At 38.8% G+C, this 18,896-nt stretch overlaps 5 protein-coding genes across 7 annotated transcripts; 2 read left to right on the forward strand and 3 right to left on the reverse strand.

The window, feature by feature from the left end:
• Positions 1-6: 6 nt before the first annotated feature.
• Positions 7-4,492, reverse strand: LOC109180593 (alpha-mannosidase 2-like). 2 transcript variants are annotated; one of them, XM_019330258.1, is made up of 4 exons: positions 3,790-4,492; positions 3,538-3,687; positions 3,431-3,463; positions 7-3,017 (listed from the first exon to the last, which is right to left on the reverse strand). In XM_019330258.1, exons 1-4 carry the CDS (start codon positions 4,333-4,335, stop codon positions 300-302), a joined length of 3,447 nt encoding a protein of 1,148 aa, XP_019185803.1. In that variant the 5' UTR covers positions 4,336-4,492; the 3' UTR covers positions 7-299. The 2 variants fall into 2 exon arrangements, with proteins under 2 accessions (XP_019185803.1, XP_019185802.1); XM_019330257.1 differs by having other exon boundaries at positions 3,538-4,492.
• A 1,318-nt stretch (positions 4,493-5,810) lies between these two features.
• LOC109180642 (E2F transcription factor-like E2FF) lies at positions 5,811-10,467 on the forward strand. Of its 2 annotated transcripts, none has more exons than XM_019330341.1 (11): positions 5,811-6,112; positions 6,252-6,319; positions 6,444-6,496; positions 6,571-6,648; positions 6,728-6,772; positions 6,911-6,989; positions 7,277-7,344; positions 7,433-7,505; positions 9,168-9,229; positions 9,315-9,711; positions 10,230-10,467. In XM_019330341.1, exons 1-11 carry the CDS (start codon positions 6,018-6,020, stop codon positions 10,268-10,270), a joined length of 1,059 nt encoding a protein of 352 aa, XP_019185886.1. In that variant the 5' UTR covers positions 5,811-6,017; the 3' UTR covers positions 10,271-10,467. The 2 variants fall into 2 exon arrangements, with proteins under 2 accessions (XP_019185886.1, XP_019185885.1); XM_019330340.1 differs by having other exon boundaries at positions 5,814-6,112; positions 10,173-10,467.
• A 104-nt stretch (positions 10,468-10,571) lies between these two features.
• On the reverse strand, positions 10,572-11,859 carry LOC109180644. Its single transcript, XM_019330342.1, has 3 exons — positions 11,708-11,859; positions 11,500-11,588; positions 10,572-10,892 (listed from the first exon to the last, which is right to left on the reverse strand). The coding sequence occupies exons 1-3, from the start codon at positions 11,744-11,746 to the stop codon at positions 10,745-10,747; spliced, it is 276 nt and encodes a 91-aa protein (XP_019185887.1). The 5' UTR covers positions 11,747-11,859; the 3' UTR covers positions 10,572-10,744.
• A 3,187-nt stretch (positions 11,860-15,046) lies between these two features.
• On the forward strand, positions 15,047-17,454 carry LOC109180504. Its single transcript, XM_019330128.1, has 5 exons — positions 15,047-15,661; positions 15,799-16,066; positions 16,644-16,742; positions 16,826-17,040; positions 17,171-17,454. Exons 1-5 carry the CDS (start codon positions 15,204-15,206, stop codon positions 17,244-17,246), a joined length of 1,116 nt encoding a protein of 371 aa, XP_019185673.1. The 5' UTR covers positions 15,047-15,203; the 3' UTR covers positions 17,247-17,454.
• Positions 17,378-18,735, reverse strand: LOC109180503 (probable galacturonosyltransferase-like 6). The gene has a single exon (XM_019330127.1). It carries the CDS (start codon positions 18,673-18,675, stop codon positions 17,515-17,517), a length of 1,161 nt encoding a protein of 386 aa, XP_019185672.1. The 5' UTR covers positions 18,676-18,735; the 3' UTR covers positions 17,378-17,514.
• Positions 18,736-18,896: the final 161 nt, after the last annotated feature.

Consider the following 18,896-nt stretch of genomic DNA (forward strand, 5'->3'; position numbering starts at 1 on the left):
AACTTCCAGCGGGAGCAGTCTATTGGCCTTCTTAGGTTGACTTGGTTAGCTCTGGTCAACCTAGACTGGTTTATCTCATTGTGGTCATTTGCTAGTTATGATCACAATGCATGATTTACCCAGTACACACCATCGGGTAGTGGCTGCAAGTTTCTCTCGTAATTTAAAAAAAAATGAATTTGTATTCAGAACTCAAGTAATATATTCTGTGAATGTTGTTCCCACTATTTGAACTGAAAATTAGTTTTAAAATTAATCAAGAACATCAGAAGTTTTTCAAGAAGAACAAAAAAATGATTTCATAGTTGGTGGGCCTTTAGCTCCAACTTATAAGCCTGAATTTCCATGGGAGAAAGGAGTACATGCCCTTCCCTGGCGCCATCTGTGAAATGTCTGCCATAGCCAAGCATCTCTGTGTCTTCATGCAAGAGATTCAAAGACGTAGCTTTTGGGTACAAGACTTCAAGGTCGTTGAACATTTCAAACAGATTAACCGGCGTGTCAACTACACTTGAACAGTTGGATCTGCCTTTCTGACAGTACGAGGAATCCCAGTGTCGGCGCTGGAAAACAAGAACAAACCTGGGATCTTCACGGGGATCCTGGGAATTTCTCATGGGCCGCGGCGCCTTGAAGCTCACAATATGCAAGTCACAGGGCAAAGAAGCCGCCATTGGAGAGAAGGACCGTGGCGGTGGCTGCACAGAGATTTTTTCAGCTTTCTTAGCTACAAATATGTTGAGGGGATGGTTTAAGCGGGCACCAACCAAATGAGATAGAAGAGAGGGGCTAAACGGGTTAGAAATTGCAACAGAATCTGCAACGGTTGAAACGTTGGACTCAAGAAGAACATGGAAGACGACGTTCATCCTCCGGTTATCCATCACTCCCTGACCAAGACCCCGCCCGTCGTCTCTCATCAACCTCCGGTCAAGCATGATCTCTAACCATCCATCTTTCAGGCTTGCAGCGCCCAGTGACTGGCGGGTGTGGATGGAGAAGCGTTGGCCGTTTGATCCCTGCATGAATGCAAGAGAGGGCATTGGATAATAGTTTCCCTGAACAGGAATCTTGTCGTAGGTTTCCCTGCGGCTCATTTGGAATCCATTCAAATCAGAATAGAAAATCCTTTTGTTGTCAATGTCAGTCTTGAACCTAGTTATCAATTCTTTGTTGTTGAACTCATATCCAATAAGCTCAACATGGTACTCCTTCTCAACAATGTAGTCCTGTATGCAACCATCACAGTTATAGATTCGGGTGCTATGGGAAACCGGAGCTTTCTGCCATAGCGTCTTTGGGAAAGAGCGTGCTTCCTTCACCAATTCGCCATCGGCTATAACCATCACTCCACCAGACAGTGAAATAGGCTCAGCATCACCATCTGGTTTGAATATATATGCTCCACTTTCTGTGCTGGAGTATATGCTTATTTCTTCACCAACTACATTTGAGTTTACTTTCTCCAACAGCCCAGACTTCAAGTTGAAAGTAAGTGTTTGATGCTGATTTTGAATCGTTGCTTCATTTCCTTTTGCTTTTGAGCAAGTGTAGGGTGATGGGCAAGAAATTTTACCAGGCATGAACATTTTTAAGTGTGCTGGTTTTGCCTTTTCGCAGGTAGGAAATCCGTTTGCGATGTAATAAGTCTGCAACCCCATTGGAGGAACTGAAGCTCTCCAGTAGACGCGATGTCTTCCAGTGAAAATCTTATCTTTATCGAGGTGTAATTCAGGAGATATCTGGCTTTCCACACATGTCCAGTTTGAGTCCAAAATCACCACATTTGGCCTGCCAACAATCACTGTCACAACTTCATCTCTTGTCTGTTCTAGTGGGTTAAAAATGACCAAACTCTGCAGAGTTTCTTCCATGGCATCTATTGTTTTGTGTACTGGCTGAGCATCATATTTGGATCTCAGCTTTGCTGGCTCAAACTCAGATGGAGTCTGATCATCTCTTTCGTGGCGAATCCCAATCAGGACCTCGATAGCTTTGGACATGAAGATTTGAAGGTCTTCCAAAGCCATATGCATTCGCATTCCATAGTCCTGAACCACGTGATCCTTGGCAGTACCAGTCACCCCGTCGTGATGCTGAAACAGTGCCAGGTTTCTTCTCGCAGCTGTCAACTTGTAGGCAAATCCAGTCGGCAACTTCTCACAATTTGGTCTCTGGCAGTGTCCTAGAAGGAAAACTATCATCATTTCAGCACCCCGCAAGGTTTGCTCCAGTACACGATCAACAGCCTTGAAGAAAGGGCGAGAAACATAATAGCCACTCCAGTAATCCTGGTTCCTGTCAGCGTAAGTAAAGAAATCGCCTGAGAGAGAAGGAAAGCCTCCAATCTCACCAGAGCCAATCTCATTTGGACGAGAATAGTTTACCCTGATGACTTCCTCTCTCAGCGCCTGGAAATAATCTTCAAGAGTGCCAAATTTAGCTTCAGCATTCAAGTCAGGATTAGCATTGATATAGTCAAACAGAAGTTGATAGTTCCTGAACTGAGCTTCAGCTTCATCACTGCTAACATAACGAAAATCATCTCCAAGAGGAACAAGAAGCGTATTTGTTCTATACAGTGTCGACTTCTTTCTGTATTGATCCAACAGCATAAGTGCCCTTTCCATAACATTTTCTTGGGTTGTCTCCACTGGATTTTCGCCCCAAGGGCAGCTTTCGTACGTATACATTCTTGCAAAATCAAACTGACAACAGATTGCAGGCTCAGGACCACAGGTATGTGGAATGTCGTATGAATAGAAGGGCATCATGTGGACAAAAATGTCAGTTGTTTCTTCAGCATCCCAGCTTTGTCGCCACACATATTCTAAGTCCTTATGCAAAGCTAGTTCCTTCTTCAACTCATAATGTGTCCTCTGTATAAGCATATTCTCAAAACCCATACGGCGATACAGATACGCCATTGTTGCAGAATACCCAAATGGATCTATAACCCATGAGTTTTTAGGAACTACACCAATAGTTTCATTTAACCACATATTTCCCTCAGTCACCTGTGTCACAAAATGAGAAAAATGATGGAGTTCATGGCAACAGTGTCTTCAGAATTACAATATGACCACTCTATTACAACCAATTATCATGATATGACATATTATGAGACAAAACAACCTCATACTACACAGAAACATCTAACAGTAAAACCAAGAAATGAGCACATACAGGGGCAACTTCAGCCAAGTTAGTCACTTGGTCAGACTGTTCACTTGGTAACAAGGTTATCTTTTAGTATGAGCAGCCTATTGGCCTTCTTGATTTGAGCCCCACTTACCTCCTTGTGATCCTATACCGACTAAAGTTATAAGGTGAGGATTTATCACCCTCGGATAGTTTCTTAAGTACAATATTGGCATGAAAGATAATGAGAGCAGAAGGAAAACAAATTAAGAAAAGATTATGTTTGTACCTGTTCTATAATTGCAAAATAATGCGAGTTAGCCTGCAGAGATGACCAAAAAGGAAAAAAGTGAGCAGCTATACAAGTTGCAGAACATACTGGACTGCCTTAATTACCTCATCATTCATCACCCAACCACCTCCAACGATTTCTAACTGCCCATTATGCACCAAGTTGATGAAGGCGTCTTTACTCTCATGCGAGGTATCCCGCCACCATCTCTCCAAATAAGACATTTCCTCCCATATAAACTTGCGACGAACATCCTTAATTAATTCAGACCAAAAATCAGAAAGAAAGAGAATAAATTGGTTAAACACTATCCGGGCCGGGGATTTATACACAGTGAAATCGAAGAGTTTAATTACCTTTGAAAGTGTTTCAACAATGGTGTCGAGGATATGCCTGGATTGCCGATCATAGTACTCTTCGACTGTGAAGATCCAGCCCGGATCATTATGCGAATGTGGAACCAAGAAAACCTTCAATTTCTCCGAATCCCATTCGTCTCCTACGTAACTAACATTCCATCCCTGCTTCCAAGCTCCGCCGTCCTCATCCAGGAATTGAATCTTGTCGTAAAGTCCCTTGGTTGTTATATCCACGAAAGCTTCCAAAACGGTTTCGTTTGTTGGGGATTCCCGGTGAACGGTTTTCCGGAGGCGATGAAAGCGGGATCGGGCGGAACGGAGGTGGGAAGAGAGGAGTGGCTTGGGGACGCCGTACTTGTAGACGATCAGAATGAAGAAGGTGAGAGAGAATAAGATGCCGATGGTGAAGAAATTGGAGAGTATGAAGTCTCGGATAAGGGCGCGTTTGCGGTACTTACGAGATTGCTTCGGGGAAGGCTTAGTGGTAGTGGGGAGAAGAGAGTGAGGCCACCCGCCTCCTCCGCGTCGGGAGGAGAATGGCATCTGAAAGTCACTGCAGCGCGGCGGCGCCGGCGGTGGTGCACTTCTAATTCAGAAAGATCGAGATGATCAATGCTTCCGGTGAGACCTCGCAGCTCGTGAGCTATGGTGATCGTCGTCTAACTCTCACCAACTCGAGATTACACAATGTTCTTCGCATTTTTCGCGGGCCGGGGTTTCATTTTTAGACCCCTGCACTCTTAGATTTTACATAATTGTTTAAAAATTAATTTTACCAACGGGTTATGAAGAAGTTGAATATTGTAATCTAGATACTCTATATTAACTTTCTTTCATATTTACCCTCATTCAAAGGAAGTTTGATCCAATTTTTAATATGAAATAATAGGTATTTTTTTTTAAGGGAATATGTATTTTTTTAATAACCCACAAATGAAAGATAAATTATTATAAAAATATATTGTGTTACAAGTTTAACTAAGAGAGTTAATAATGTTAATTATCATATATATAAAATTTTGTACTATCTAATGATAGAAACATTAGAAAGAGTTCTAAAAAGAATTATTTGATTGATAATATGTCTCTTTAGTGTATGAATGTGATTTATAAGTCAAGTCAGGAACCAACTTTGGAGTCCTATGAAATTTTTGAACTCTTTTCTTAATTTCCAAAAAAAACAAAAAATAAAAATAAATAAAATCAAAAATTTGTCTATGGACAACACATGGCATATAGCCATATCGGTATTAAGCAATAAGATTAACCACGTCACATGTCGATATTGGGTTTATCAAGACTAATGGGATAATGTGACAGGGCACTTGTAAAATCACTTGCGTTAAATGAGATTGTAATAAGAAACCCCGATGAGTTAAATGAGATTGCACACTCAAGGGGTAGGGCACTGTCACGTACGATCAGTGAGGGTCGAGAGATAAACGTGGTTGTCTATATATGACATCAAGGGTATCACTAAGAGTTAGTATTTGTAATCTTCTGATATGAGAATTATGTTTGACATATTCATTTACTTTATTTGGAGTCACATTTTTTATTTTTTTAACATAGTAAACGTTCATCCCATCAATTAAGATAAATCACGTTACCAAGTGGCTTGTGGTCCACTGGTATCTGATTTGGTCCCTTATGTGGGAAGTTTAGTGTTAGGCGACTAAATCACGGTTATAGTGTTCGGTTCGGTTCAGTTCGAATTGAACCGTGATCATCTCTATGTATAAGTAATATAATTTGTTGGAGAAGAAAAAAATAAATAAAATATTTATTTTAAAAATAGAAATGTCCATTTAATATATCAAGGAGGAAAATCATCACTTTTAAAATAATTGAGGGGACTAAAATGATTACATGAATAATTCAAGGGAAAAATGTGCTATAACCATATAATGTAGGGGGGAAAATGTTATTTTCCCTATTTTTTTTGAAACAAAATAAGGTCATGGAATATAGCTCGAAATAATTTTTGGTGGGGAGTTTTTAATAAAATACTTTAGGAATCCCCGCGGGCGCGGATCCTTTACAGTTTTACGGACCCGCCTTTCAGATCCGGGATCCGAGTCCCAATTTGAACAGTAGAAGCCCGCCAGCGAATGCTCTCAGCTCCCACGCTTCAGTTCAATTCTTCCATTTTTTTTCTGTTTGATTCCACAAGAATCGACTGAGAGAAACTGAGACAGAATTCAAGCTTGATAACGAGGGGAGGGATGTCATCATCATCAGTTCATAGCGATTCACAATCCAAAAACCCTACCGGCTCGTACAGCCGCAAAGAGAAATCGCTTGGTGTTCTGTGCTCCAAGTATTATCTCTGCTTATAATTCTAATTCATTTTACATATTATGACATTAATATATATGTGCATCTAAACACATTCATGAATCATGATACACCTAGAGATGGTATGTATAAACACTGATTACATACATGGGTTTGCTCAGTTTCCTGAGGCTGTACGATCGAGATGATGTGGATTGCATTGGATTGGATCATGCGGCAGATCAATTAGGTGTTCCATTTATATTTTATTATTATTATTATTTTTTTATTATTTAAATGCTGTCTTATTTCGTCAACACCGCATGGGTTAACAGAGTTCATCTGCAATTTTTTGTTGTGTTTTGTGGTTCTAGGTGTTGAAAGACGTCGAATTTACGATATTGTTAACATACTAGAAAGTGTTGGGGTAATTCTCTTTGGCCCTTTCTTGAAAACTTGCATCTTTACAAGAGTAAAATCTAATTGTGATATTCTCTCTAGTTGTTGTCCAGAAGAGCTAAAAATCAGTACACTTGGAAGGGATTTGCTGCAATTCCTCGGACTTTGGATGCACTTAAGGTAGTTAGAGTATGTTTTGTTTTTGGATGACTGATACTTGGATTATCCTATGCAAGTTCATGTTTTGATTCATTTGTAGGAGGAGGGTTTGCGAGAGAAGCTCAGTGGCCAAAATATTGCTAATGTATGTGGCTTGCAGCTGCTTCTTGTGCTTCTTTCAGTTTCCATTCTCCTCTTTAGTCATTTAGCCTTTTTTCTTTCCTTGCAATTGATTTTTTTTTTTTTTTTTTTTTTTTGTTTTTTGTTTTTTTGGTCCTTCTAGGTTTCGAGGGAAAATGAATATAGACAGCCTTCAAACTCGAGCACCAAGCAAGATAACACACATGAATTGCTTAAAGGAGGTTAATGTCTTCTTTTCATTCTGACAGACGTACTTATTATAGCATAAATAACATCATTGGACTTTTGAAAGTATAATATCTGCCATTTTGGTTGTTGTGCACTTATTTTCACATGAATAAAATTAATTTGAACTCTTAGAAGTATTATTTTTCTACAGGCAGTGATGAGTTTTAGCAAAAGCTGTGTGGATAAATCATAAATAGTGTTTACTTTGTATTTTTTTTTTTTTTTGGTGAAAAGTGTTTACTTTGTATTGATATCAATTATTTCATGCTTGATTGTACAGACAACAGGAAGGAAAAATCTTTGGCTCTTCTCACACAGAACTTTATAAAGCTTTTTCTTTGTTCTGATGTAAGTGTAGCCTTCTTTGTTCTCAGATTATCATAAACTTGTCTATCTGTAAATTACTTATTAAAGTATGCTTCTTTATCTCCCTTAGGTTGAATTCATCTCTCTTGAAAATGCAGCATCAGCTTTGCTGGGTAATATGCATGATCCAACTGCCATGAGAAGTAATTACCCTTCACTTTTAGGGTGTGTTTGGAAACCTGGAAAATGAGTTCTGGAAATCATTTTCCAAGTTTCCATTGTTTGGTTGTGCATGGAAAATCAAGTCAACGGAAATCATTTTCCGTTGACTTTGGAAAATAGGCTTATTTTGGAGGAAAATGACTTCCCCTTTTTTTTGGGGGAAGTCATTTTCCAACTTTTACACCAACATCACACCACCACCAACATCATCAACACCATACCACCACCACCTCACTACCACCATCACTACCACTACTGCCGCCGCCACCACACCACCACTACTGTCGCCGCCACACCCGCCACCACACCACCACCACCACTACCACCACCAACACTACCACCACCAACACCATACCACCGCAACCACTACCACCACCAACACCATACCACCACCACCATCATACCACCGCAACCACAACCACCGCAACCACCGTCGCCGCCACCACCACCGCCGCCGCCGCCGCCACCACCATCACACCACCACTACCACCATCGCCGCCGTCGCCACCACTACCATACCACTGCAACCACCGTCGCCGCCACCATACCACCGCCACCACCACCACCACCATACCACCGCTACCACCACCACCATCACACCGCCGCTACCGCCGCCGTCACCGCAACCACCGCCACCACCACCACACCACCACCATCACACTGCCGCCGCCACCACCACCACGACCATACCACCGCTACCACCGCCACCACCACCACCACCATACCACCGCCACTACCACTACCACTGCCACCACCGTCATACCACCACCAATTATTATTATTATTATTATTATTATTATTATTATTATAACTATTACTATTATTATTATATAACAAATAACACCACTACCACTACACCACCACCACCATAATATTTTTGATATATTATTAGTTACTCCGTATTTTTTTATTATATTTAAAATTATTATTATATTATTATATATTATTAGACATGTTATAATATTCTAAATAAAATAATTAAAATGTTTAATTATACAATTCCACTCATTTTCCAGAAAATGAACCAAACACACAAAAACAGTTTTCCAGAATGCAACCAAACACTGGAAAGGAAAATGTTTTCTGGAAAATGACTCATTTTCCGGAAAACATTTTCCAGAAGTTATTTTCCTGCTTTCCAAACGGACCCTTAGTGTGTTTGAATGGGCGGAAATTAAGTGGAAAGAAATGGGAGAAAAGAAGATAGGATGATTTGTATTTTCTCTTGCTTGTATAAGAAGGAAAATGGAGGGGAAAGAAAATGAAGGGGAAATAGGGGAGAAAATAATTTCCCATGCTATCAAATATTTTTATCTCCAAAGTGGGGAGAAAATGGATAGAAAATTAATTCTTCCTTTTTCAACACACAATTATGCCATGACCAAGCTCCTCTCTTTCTCTACCATATTTATTTGTAACTCTTCATTCTTTCCTTTTATTTGCTTTCCCTTTTTCTAGCACAGTTTCTTCCCCATTTTCTTCTCTATATATTCCTTTCCCTCCTATTTTCTTATTCCTCACTTTCCACCCATTCCAACATAACTACTATTTTATTTTATTTCTCTATGACCAAACTATGCAAATGATCCAAACTATGCAAATGAATTCTTAATTTCTACTGACATTTCCTGTATAATCTTCAGCAAAGGTTAGGCGCTTGTATGACATTGCAAATGTATTTGCATCTATGAACCTGATTGAGAAGGTTGGTTACTTTCACAATTTAATAAATAGTGAAGGCAATAGATAGAAGATAGTTTTTAATCTTGAACTCTTCTGATAATTTTTAGATTCGTCACCCAGAAAGTGGAAAACCAGCATTCAGATGGATAGGACAGGTAGGAAATCCTGGGAATGGATATGGTAGTGCAGCAGCTAATGTGACTGATTTGAAGAGGACATTCGGGGCAGATATTACAAACACTGTCCCGAAGAGATACAAGGCTGGTTCTTCATCAGATTGGAAGCCAAGTGAACATGCAACCCAGTATGCAAAGCATGGTAACTTAAAAGATGAAAATAGCAAAGTCTCACCTGATCGGCATAAACATGGTTCTAAGGATTTTGAGTTTGGGCCTTTCAGTCCCTCTAGTGTACCAAGAGAAGTTCTTGGAAACATAAATGTTGGGCAGATTCCCAACTGGGAAAACCTGGCTTCTACGTATCGCCCTCGATATTGCAACAAGGGTAATCTCTAGAACCTCACAATTTATTTTCTGAATTTCCTTTCCATCCATGTTGTTCAAGATGGGAAGAAAACAATTACTTTGCTTTGGTTTTTGTATAAGGTTTGCTTTCATAGTTTGATGTTTTGTTGTACACAACCACTCCACTGTTGTTTTCCCCCATGCATTTGAGGAATTGTATGACTATTGACTTTTTGCCAAAAGAAAGATTATGGTTATCAATCAAAAGTTTTTAATAGTTGTTTGCCAGTTAGCTATAACATAGAGAAATAGGATGGAGGATGGGAAATGCTGGGTACATATTGTTTGGTTTCCAATTAGCTTAATATAGTACTTCAGACACTAGGAATTAATCCACTACCTTATTTATCATATATTCTGTATGCTCTTGTTTTTCTTTTTGCATACAACAATTGTTACCATTAGAATTTGAAAAAACGTGTTTTGCTGAACATGTCGCAGCTTTAAGTGATCTTTTTGGTCATTATGTTGAGGCATGGAATTCGTGGTATGTTGCAGCTGATGCTGATGAGAAGCAGCATGACCAACATTTGCCCTGATGCACCTTACATCCTCTATTCCTCTCCTCTCATTTCTATATGTGCAGCATAGAAATCCAATGTACTCTTTTTCTCCTCCATGGCAAATGGGAATAATTGGTCCTGTTTTGTTTCCAAATGTATTCCTTTTGTATTGACACCCATTATCAGTTTTGCATCAATGATAGAATTATCAAAGATTGTTACTTGTTATCTTTTGCTTATATTTATTAGTTCATGTCTTCAGCTACTCTTAAAAGATATGGGAGAGAGTGAGACCAATGGGAACTGGGAAGGTATGTTAATACATAAATTGAAAAAATGCAAATACATCTCTCATCAATTGTACATTTATTCAAATTTGAGTATTCAATGATTTCAACCAATCACTTGTAGTTCAATATTTGGAAAGAATGGAATTTGCTAAGGTTAAAGAAAAAATGGAAATTGCATAATCATCCAACATTTTTTAGTTTTGCCTCTAGGAATGAATCTTCATTTAGGATCAGTGAAGAAGCCATTGATAGATGGCATAATCTCAGGAGACCTGTTGCGAACAAACTTCCTGAGACCATGTTCAGCATATTTCTCTCCTTCTGCAAAATTTTCCAGCACACCAGCAGCCCTGTTTTCCTTAGTCACCCTACACATTGCAAAAGGAATTGGAAACAATTACAGGGTGTCACTGTAATTTAGCTGTAGTTGAATTGCAATTCAGTGGATGTCTCAATTACATTGTTTGGTTGGAGGGAATTGCAATTCCCTCCTTTTATTGAATTGCAATTCATGGGATACCTCATGAATTGCAATTCAATGAATTTGAGAAAGGAAAAACATATGAAATGACATTACTACCCTTGGTTGTTATTACTATTATTATTACACAAGGGTATATTAGTCTTTATACCACTTATTTCCTTTTAAATTCCAATAATTCTATTTCCCCTCCCAACGTAATTTGAATTCATACTTTATTCTCACCTTATTTTTTTTTCACCGAATTACAATTCTTTTCCTCCTAATTCCTTTCTTCCAACTAAACTGAATTTTGATATTCATTTTCACGTTTGTTTACCTATTTTTGTCATCCTATTATTGAATTCAAATATCAAATATTTTAGTAATTACAAAATCCATTACTATTTGACCAGACTGTAGATCTGTAACAGAAAGGGCATGATAAAAAAAAAAAAAAAATGTTTCTTTTCTTCAATTAAAAAGCTGAGGTAAATGAAAAGGTATAGGATTACCTGACTTCAGGGTTGGTGGTGATGTTGCGGACCAATTGCATCCCGCAGATCCCGACGGCTACTCCTATGGCGGCGAAGAGAGGGTAAACCTGCAACAGTTTAAACGTATTTATCATTCTCAACCCCACAGATCTAACAGAACATAAGGAATCGCAGCTATTGCGGAGATATGAGCAGAGAAGAAGCGGGGCGAGAAAATGGGAAAAACCTCGGGTCGTAGCCATCGGTTGATGGCGGAGGGAGCCATTCTGACTTCTGAGAAGGAGAATGAGATGGCGTGCAGCGTGCTTTGAAGCTTGTACGTTCAAACAACCTACAGATTCGCTGAATACGACATACTTGTATCCCCCCATGTTAAACTAAAGTTTTAAACGAATTCCAGGCTCCAGCTGCCACTTATGCGTATTTGCGCAGGCCCCCATAACCTTTTCTAATTTGGATTTTCGCGCTACCTTTTTGGAAGGAATTGTTTGGGTCAACTCTAACTAAGGATGACAATGGGACGGGGAGGGGGCGGCGGCGGCAGGATAATACTTCCCGTTTCCGAAATTCCGATCTCGTTCCCGTTCTCATCTCGACGAGAAATTGAAAATAGTCCTCATTTCCATTCTCGCGAAAAATTTGACGGGGACGAAAATTTCTCATCACCGATCAACTTTTAATAAAAATTTTTAAATTAGTGTAATTTTTAATTTTAAAAAATTAAAAACTTAAATATTAATTTAAAAAATTAATATACATAACTTATTTATTTATTTTAATTATAATAATTATTCGAGGGCGGGGCGGGGAGGGGTATCCCCATCTCCGTCCCTATCCCCGATTCACGAATTTTTTTTTCCGTTTTCGTCCTCGTCCCCTATGGGGACATGGTATATTGTCATCCCTAACTCTAACTGTCATGCGCTCAGTAATGCGAACTCATGCAATCTTCTCTCATTTTTAAAATGTTATATCACAAAATTTGCAATTATTCATTATTCACCCTTTATTCATACAATTCTTTCTCAAGTCTCCTTTTTAAAAAATAACCTCACTATCACATTAATTTATTAAAATAATTACGGAGTATTATTTTTTTATCAATAAAGTATTAATAATAATTAAAATAATACTAAAAGTGTTAATAGAAAATATAAAAGCTGTCAGCAGGCAAATTGCAATTCTGACACGGTAGTTGCATAATTTGCAATTCTGCCGTGTAGAATTGCTACACGTCAGGTAGATTTTGCAAGTGTCATTCTTTCACGCGTGCGGATGGCCTAAGATGCCTCAAGTACATGAGTGTAGTGTTAAATATACAAGATTTCTTATGACATCTTTTAAATTAGATGACGTGACGCTTTTGATGAGTAACGATAGCTAGCTTGTTAGGCAACATTGGTTAGATATTGCATACCTTAATAAGTTACATAACATATATTATCGATATGTTAGGCTCGAGCATATTAACTCATTATTTAAGTATTAGGCCATTTAAAATGCTCTAACTCCATCAATCTCAAACAATTGTTAATATTATAAAAAAAAAAAAAAGTTATAACATTTGTTGACATATTTTTTTTGTAATGTGTAGTAAATTGTTGATTTGTAGTCAACTTTAAATGAAATGAAATTTGAGAGTAGTTATTGATGAGTTGGATATAAGTAATCTAGTATTCAGTATCGACCCAAATTCAATACAATACGAAATTTGAGAGACATATTATCTCTCTTAAGGAGTAGCTAGAAGATTCTTGGTCTAATTGTAGGAGATTGATATCCTTAGAGTCCTCTCCCTTATATTTTAGAATATCAACTTGTAATTAATGTCCTTGATTATTGAAATGATTTACTTTTCATATCTGGTATATAAGTCATTAATTAGTTGTTTATGTTGTATAAAAATAGCTTGTAAGAGCAACACCATCAACTAAAGTTTTTGCACAATTTTTTTTTTGCCACATGAAGGAGGAGGGAAGAGAAAAAGAAGGAAATAAAAAGAAAAAAGAAAAAAGGGAACAAGAGCTATTTACGTGTCCAAATGGCGTGAACAAGGTGTGCCTAGTGGGCTAGTGTACTCAATGCGCACCAGGCAACAACTTTTTCCTTTTTCTCTCTCCGAATAGTTCTCACAAAAAATTATATTTTATTGCAAATTTTTTTCTCTCTCTATTTCCTCTACCCTCATTCCTCGAACTCACCATACCTCTCATCAACCAAAGCAACAAATCCCTAAAAAACCACTATTGGTCATGCTCTAAGGGCATCCCCAATAAGAGAATTTTACCTAGATTTTGGAATAGTAAAAGCTTGAGGTTAGGTTTTAAACAAATGTGATGGTTAGGATTTTAGTGGTTTTTTTCTCCTGCAAAAATGGGTTCTTTGTGGGCCCCATCAATTATTAAACAAAGAGAAACAATGAGAAAACAAGCGCGTATTGCGCAATTTTCGCGCCCAGTAAGGCGAGTGCATAGCACACGCCTTCTAGGCGTGTTTGGCACATCTTTTTATGTATTTCTTTTATTTTTTTTTTCAAATTTCTTTTTTCTTTTTTCCTTCATCCTCTCTCTCCTAGTAAGCACCTTAAAAACTGCAAAAAATTCATTACTATTGAGGATGCCCTAAGAGCATCCACATTGTGAGAGAATGTGGAGTTATTTCTTACATTAAATCTCTCGAGCAAAATTAATAGTTGATGTGGGAAAGAAATAATTAGGAAAGATTTGGCCTGCAATAGAAAAAATAACGTCAGAAAAGAAAGAAAGAAAGAAAAAAAAAAAAAAAAAACACAACAAAAGGGCCACACGGGCGCGTGCCGTGCGCGTGTGGCGCGTCAGGCGCGCTGACAGCACGCCTGACGCAGTATTTAATTATTATTTTTAACTTTTTTTTTCTCTCCCCTCACTTTCTCTTTCCTAATCACTCTTACATTCTCCCCAACTGATGCGGATGCTTTCTACTTTTTCTTGAAAAGCAATAATAGCTCTCTAGTTCCTTTTAAGCTTTCTACTTTGTTTATCGACCTATTGCATTGATCAATCGTAAAATAATTATTATCTCTTTTCTCTTTTTGATATAATAATTGTCTATTTTATCTTATAACAAGTTTCTCGATTGAAAAATAAAATACTTGATTGAGTGATCAAGCTTCAAAACATAATTTAAACTTAACTGATTAATGTCTTTCAATCTTGACTATTTTTTTAATTTGTATACACATCTGATGGGAGCATATATCCCATATACAACTACTGATAACCCAACATTATTATTATTATTATTATTATTATTATTTGGTCCAATGGTATCAAATTGTTCCCGTGTTTCTTTGAGATTACATTATAATAGAGTCAGTATTATTCAAAAAATTTATTTGGAAGAATAACCCAACATTAATAAGTACAGGAATAAGATTTTTTTGCTTCAAGACATCAAAAATAAGACAGTGACACATGAAAGCTTCAAGGCATTACAGCCGTGCGTTCAAGCCACTCGTCCAGTGGCGAATCCGTAAATACATGGCAATGGCAGGGGCATCGATTCGACCAAAATCGCAAGAGAACAAAAACATCAAACAAACTGATGGCTGGGCCGAAAAGATGAGGCGGACAGAGATTCGAAAGCGGTCGTGACTGACTGGTGAGAGATAGCATTGCCGGAGGGATCCAAAGCCACAAAAAGGATAAGCTTTGTGAGCTGCAAGCTCGCCAATCTCTCTTTCTATGGCTTCCATAGCTCGCGCTTTTCTCATATCTCGCCTCGCCGAGCTGTCACTGAAGCCGCTCCAGCCACCGCAACCACCGCCTCCCTTCGCGCACCACCTCCTCATCCGCCCGTTTCTTCCGGCCGCGCCCACTTCTTCTAGACGCCGGCCTTCGTCTTTTGCTGCCGTCAGCTGTCTCGTGTCTGGAGTTGATGGGGGCGGCGTCTCCGACGACTTCGTCTCCACCACCAAGTCTGGTTTCGGCCGCGAATTCGCCGTAATCGCCAATATGCTCAAGCGAATTGAGCCTTTGGACACTTCAGTTATTTCAGAAGGCGTTTCCGCTGCTGCTAAGGACTCTATGAAGCAGACCATATCGACGATGCTAGGGTTGCTACCCTCGGATCAGTTCTCCGTCACTGTTAGGTTTTCAAAGCACCCACTTCATCGCCTAATTGTTTCTTCCATAATCACCGGGTGAGTAATTCAGCTTCTTTTTTTCCTTTTTTTCTCGTAATCCATTCACATAGCGATCTGGATATCATTGGAGCTTATTTTAATTTTTGATTCATACACACAAAAACAGAAGGTGCTGATTTAAGTTATGCTGGTAGGTATACATTGTGGAATGCGGAGTACAGAATATCGTTGATGAGGAATTTTGACATTTCATCAAATAATTCCAAAAACTTGAACTATGGAGATGGAAATGAGGATCCATGCGTAAAGGGGGAGGAAGTTAGTATTCAAGAAATTGAAAGTGGTGCAGATGGTTGCAACGTAGCTTCAGATACCATTATTAGTCAAAATTTTGAGGATTTGTCTCCTGAAGCTCTGAACTATATTCAGCAATTAGAAATGGAGCTGAAAACAGTTAAACAGGTGCTAATCTATCTTTATTTGAAACAATTTTGAATAATAGATGAGAAGCTTGATAGATGCTTCAAATTTGTCGTGATTGATCTTTCAGTTCTTTAATGCTGATCTGGAATGTACAGAGTACAGTTTTGATCGGATATCCATAAACGACTGAAGGCGTATCCTGTCCCTGGCCTAGTTCAGGTTATAGAAGACGCTCTTCTAACTTATTTGAGAGTGAATTCTTAACTTCGAGATCAATCCAACTAATTTTTGAATCGCTAATGCAGTTTAGGTTGTGATGAGATTAGCATTCAATAGTAAGTTGAATAATTTGAAATTCATTCTGGAGTTTGTTGTTTCTTGCTGAAATTTGGATTTTGGTACTCTCTGTTTGAAATGAACCATAGAGGCATGTAACTAGCAATACGTGGATTTTGATCCTACTGGTATCTTGGGATCCCAGGCGACAAACCAAACGTCTACAACCATGCAGGAAGATAAAATATTTGAGGGATTGCCATTCTGTTGTTGCTTCTGAATATGCTTTATTCTATATTCTATTGCATACATTCGAACTGAATGTTGTCTGTTGTCTCAGGACCTGCATGCTCTGAATCAGGAAAATTTGCAAATGGACTATGACAAAAGAAGTAACAATGATCTGCTCGAGTATCTTCGGTTTTTGGAACCTGATATGGTAATAAACCTGTTTGTTTTATGCAATTACAAGTACTGAAATGTTTTGGTCAAATTCCTCATGTGTATATTCTCAAAAAACAGGTGATTGAACTTTCTAAGCCATCCTCGTTTGAAGTGGAGGAAGTTATTCATCAATTAGCACAGAACATACTGCGAATATTTTTCAAAGAAGAGACGGACTCTGAGTCCGAAGAAAGCATATTGTTTGAAGCTGCTGCAACAAACCGCCAGACTGATGCCGAATCATGTGACACAATAGGCACATCACGGGATTACTTGGCAAAGCTTCTGTTCTGGTTAGTATATTGTTATGCCTCTTTTTCACTTCTGCTTCATTCCTGTAATTCACCTTATCATAATATCATCCACTTTTATGTTGGCACTATTGAAGCTTTTTTTTTTTTTTTTTTTTTTTTTCAACTTTAGGTGTATGTTACTTGGCCATCACTTGAGAGGCTTGGAGAACAGATTACATTTAAGTTGTGTTGTTGGACTATTGTAAAGTTAATCAAGGATAAACATGAATGTATATCCCTCTTCCTTCCAAATTTTGTGTTGTTTATATATCGAGAAATTAAGTATATAAAATGCCTATATCTGATTTCTCTGAAGAAAATGATAAATGTACTCTCATAGAATAAAACTCCGTTGGGCATTCAAGAATCAAGAATGAGTTTTTCATTTACAGTACAAATTTCCAAAATTGTGAAGAAAAATGAATGAATGAATGAATCATGGTAATCACAGTGATGATTGGTCCTCTCAATCTCTCATTGTCTGGAAAAGCTGGGACTTGTGTACAGATCGTAAGGTTTCCAAAGATGATCAACTGGGCATGGTCTGCCTTCATCAAGCCTCACCCATGGTTTCCCTTTCCCACTCCAGTGCAGTAAGCTGACAGGTCCAGGATGCAACTTCCGGCAACTATTAACAACGTTATCGCCACCGAGCCCGTGTTGGTTCCATCGATGATCAATGCCTTCAACTTCTCCTCCAAAAACCAGCAAGAATGGTGGAAGAGATCCCAAATGGTATATCCTCCTCTCCCTCTGTATTTCCATCCAGTTCTCTATTTTCTTGGTGTAATCTCCCTTTCTCCATTTACCCAAATCTATTACCATCACCCCTGTGTTGAAGTAACAGGCCTTCCTCCCCTGAAAATCACCTGAAAGCCCAGAATCCGACCAGAACTCGCCGGTAAAGTAGTTTCCGATATCTACGTGGCAGTATTCCGGAGCTGCAATGATTCTTGAACCGGTCAAGCTCACTGACCATAGCTTCTGGATATCATCAACCACAATAACATCAGAATCCAGATACACCACACGATCAACACACTGCTCGATTATCTCAGCCAGGTAGCTTCTCGCGTAGTTTAATGGGTTGTCAAGAGCTTTACGAACGGAAGAAGAAATCAGGGCTTTGACCCGCCCTTCATCGAAAGGATAAGCCTTGAAATTCAGAGACGGGAATGCAGAGCTGACAATCCTTGTCAACTGAGCCGGCGAAGAAGACGAAGTGGCGACGAAGTGGAAGAAGATGTTTTCAGGGCAAGAAGCGTGGCGGAGGATCGAATTGATCGCTGCAACTGAGCCTCTCAAGTACTCAGAATCAAGGGTCATAGCAACATGAACAATAGCCGGATCACACATCGACAACGAATCATATTCGCCTGCTTTGCTCATCAATCTGGGAACGCATTGCTCTCCGTTGCGATAATCAGACGCTTCAGAGTACCCACTATCAAACTCTATTATATTTCTCGGTTTCTCACCCGACAATCTGATAGCTTCTGCAGATACTAAAAGCAAAAACACGAACGATACTACTCTTAACATCTGCTTCGTAGATTGATATTCTAAAATGAGAAGCCAGAGATTTGATGTTATCCGCTTAGATCTTGACTGAAAGTTTGCGTGTATATATATCATATCAACGAGGATGGCACAAACGCTGAAACGCGTTTGGAAGGTTGAAAAAGCCTTTCAGTACTTGGTAATAGGAAGGTGCGAAGAAGGTTCTCATTGGACCGGACTGGTTCCCTGCGGTATTAAGCCTTATATTTTATTTATTTATTCTAGATGACAGGAGGCCCGAGTAAAACTTCGTAGTCAGCCGATCACTGTCGAGTAGGGGTGTAAATGTGTCGAGT

Source organism: Ipomoea nil, unplaced genomic scaffold, assembly GCF_001879475.1.
Source record: "Ipomoea nil cultivar Tokyo-kokei standard unplaced genomic scaffold, Asagao_1.1 scaffold1026, whole genome shotgun sequence".
Taxonomy (NCBI): Eukaryota; Viridiplantae; Streptophyta; class Magnoliopsida; order Solanales; family Convolvulaceae; genus Ipomoea; species Ipomoea nil.

Excerpts from the sequence above, each read along its gene's own strand:
- LOC109180593 (XM_019330257.1), bottom strand. The coding sequence starts at position 4,335 with ATGCCATTCTCCTCCCGACGCGGAGGAGGCGGGTGGCCTCACTCTCTT. Across the intron at positions 3,464-3,537 it reads GTTGGGTGATGAATGATGAG|GCTAACTCGCATTATTTTGC; the intron begins GTAATTAAGGCA and ends TCATCTCTGCAG. Across the intron at positions 3,018-3,430 it reads ATTTTGCAATTATAGAACAG|GTGACTGAGGGAAATATGTG; the intron begins GTACAAACATAA and ends TTTGTGACACAG.
- LOC109180644 (XM_019330342.1), bottom strand. The coding sequence starts at position 11,746 with ATGGCTCCCTCCGCCATCAACCGATGGCTACGACCCGAG. Across the intron at positions 11,589-11,707 it reads ACCGATGGCTACGACCCGAG|GTTTACCCTCTCTTCGCCGC; the intron begins GTTTTTCCCATT and ends AAACTGTTGCAG. Across the intron at positions 10,893-11,499 it reads ACCACCAACCCTGAAGTCAG|GGTGACTAAGGAAAACAGGG; the intron begins GTAATCCTATAC and ends TGCAATGTGTAG.
- LOC109180642 (XM_019330340.1), top strand. The coding sequence starts at position 6,018 with ATGTCATCATCATCAGTTCATAGCGATTCACAATCCAAAAACCCTACC. Across the intron at positions 7,506-9,167 it reads TGATCCAACTGCCATGAGAA|CAAAGGTTAGGCGCTTGTAT; the intron begins GTAATTACCCTT and ends TATAATCTTCAG. Across the intron at positions 9,712-10,172 it reads CCCTCGATATTGCAACAAGG|CTTTAAGTGATCTTTTTGGT; the intron begins GTAATCTCTAGA and ends AACATGTCGCAG.
- LOC109180504 (XM_019330128.1), top strand. The coding sequence starts at position 15,204 with ATGGCTTCCATAGCTCGCGCTTTTCTCATATCTCGCCTCGCCGAGCTG. Across the intron at positions 15,662-15,798 it reads GTTTCTTCCATAATCACCGG|GTATACATTGTGGAATGCGG; the intron begins GTGAGTAATTCA and ends TTATGCTGGTAG. Across the intron at positions 16,743-16,825 it reads GGTTTTTGGAACCTGATATG|GTGATTGAACTTTCTAAGCC; the intron begins GTAATAAACCTG and ends CTCAAAAAACAG.
- LOC109180503 (XM_019330127.1), bottom strand. The coding sequence starts at position 18,675 with ATGATATATATACACGCAAACTTTCAGTCAAGATCTAAGCGGATAACA.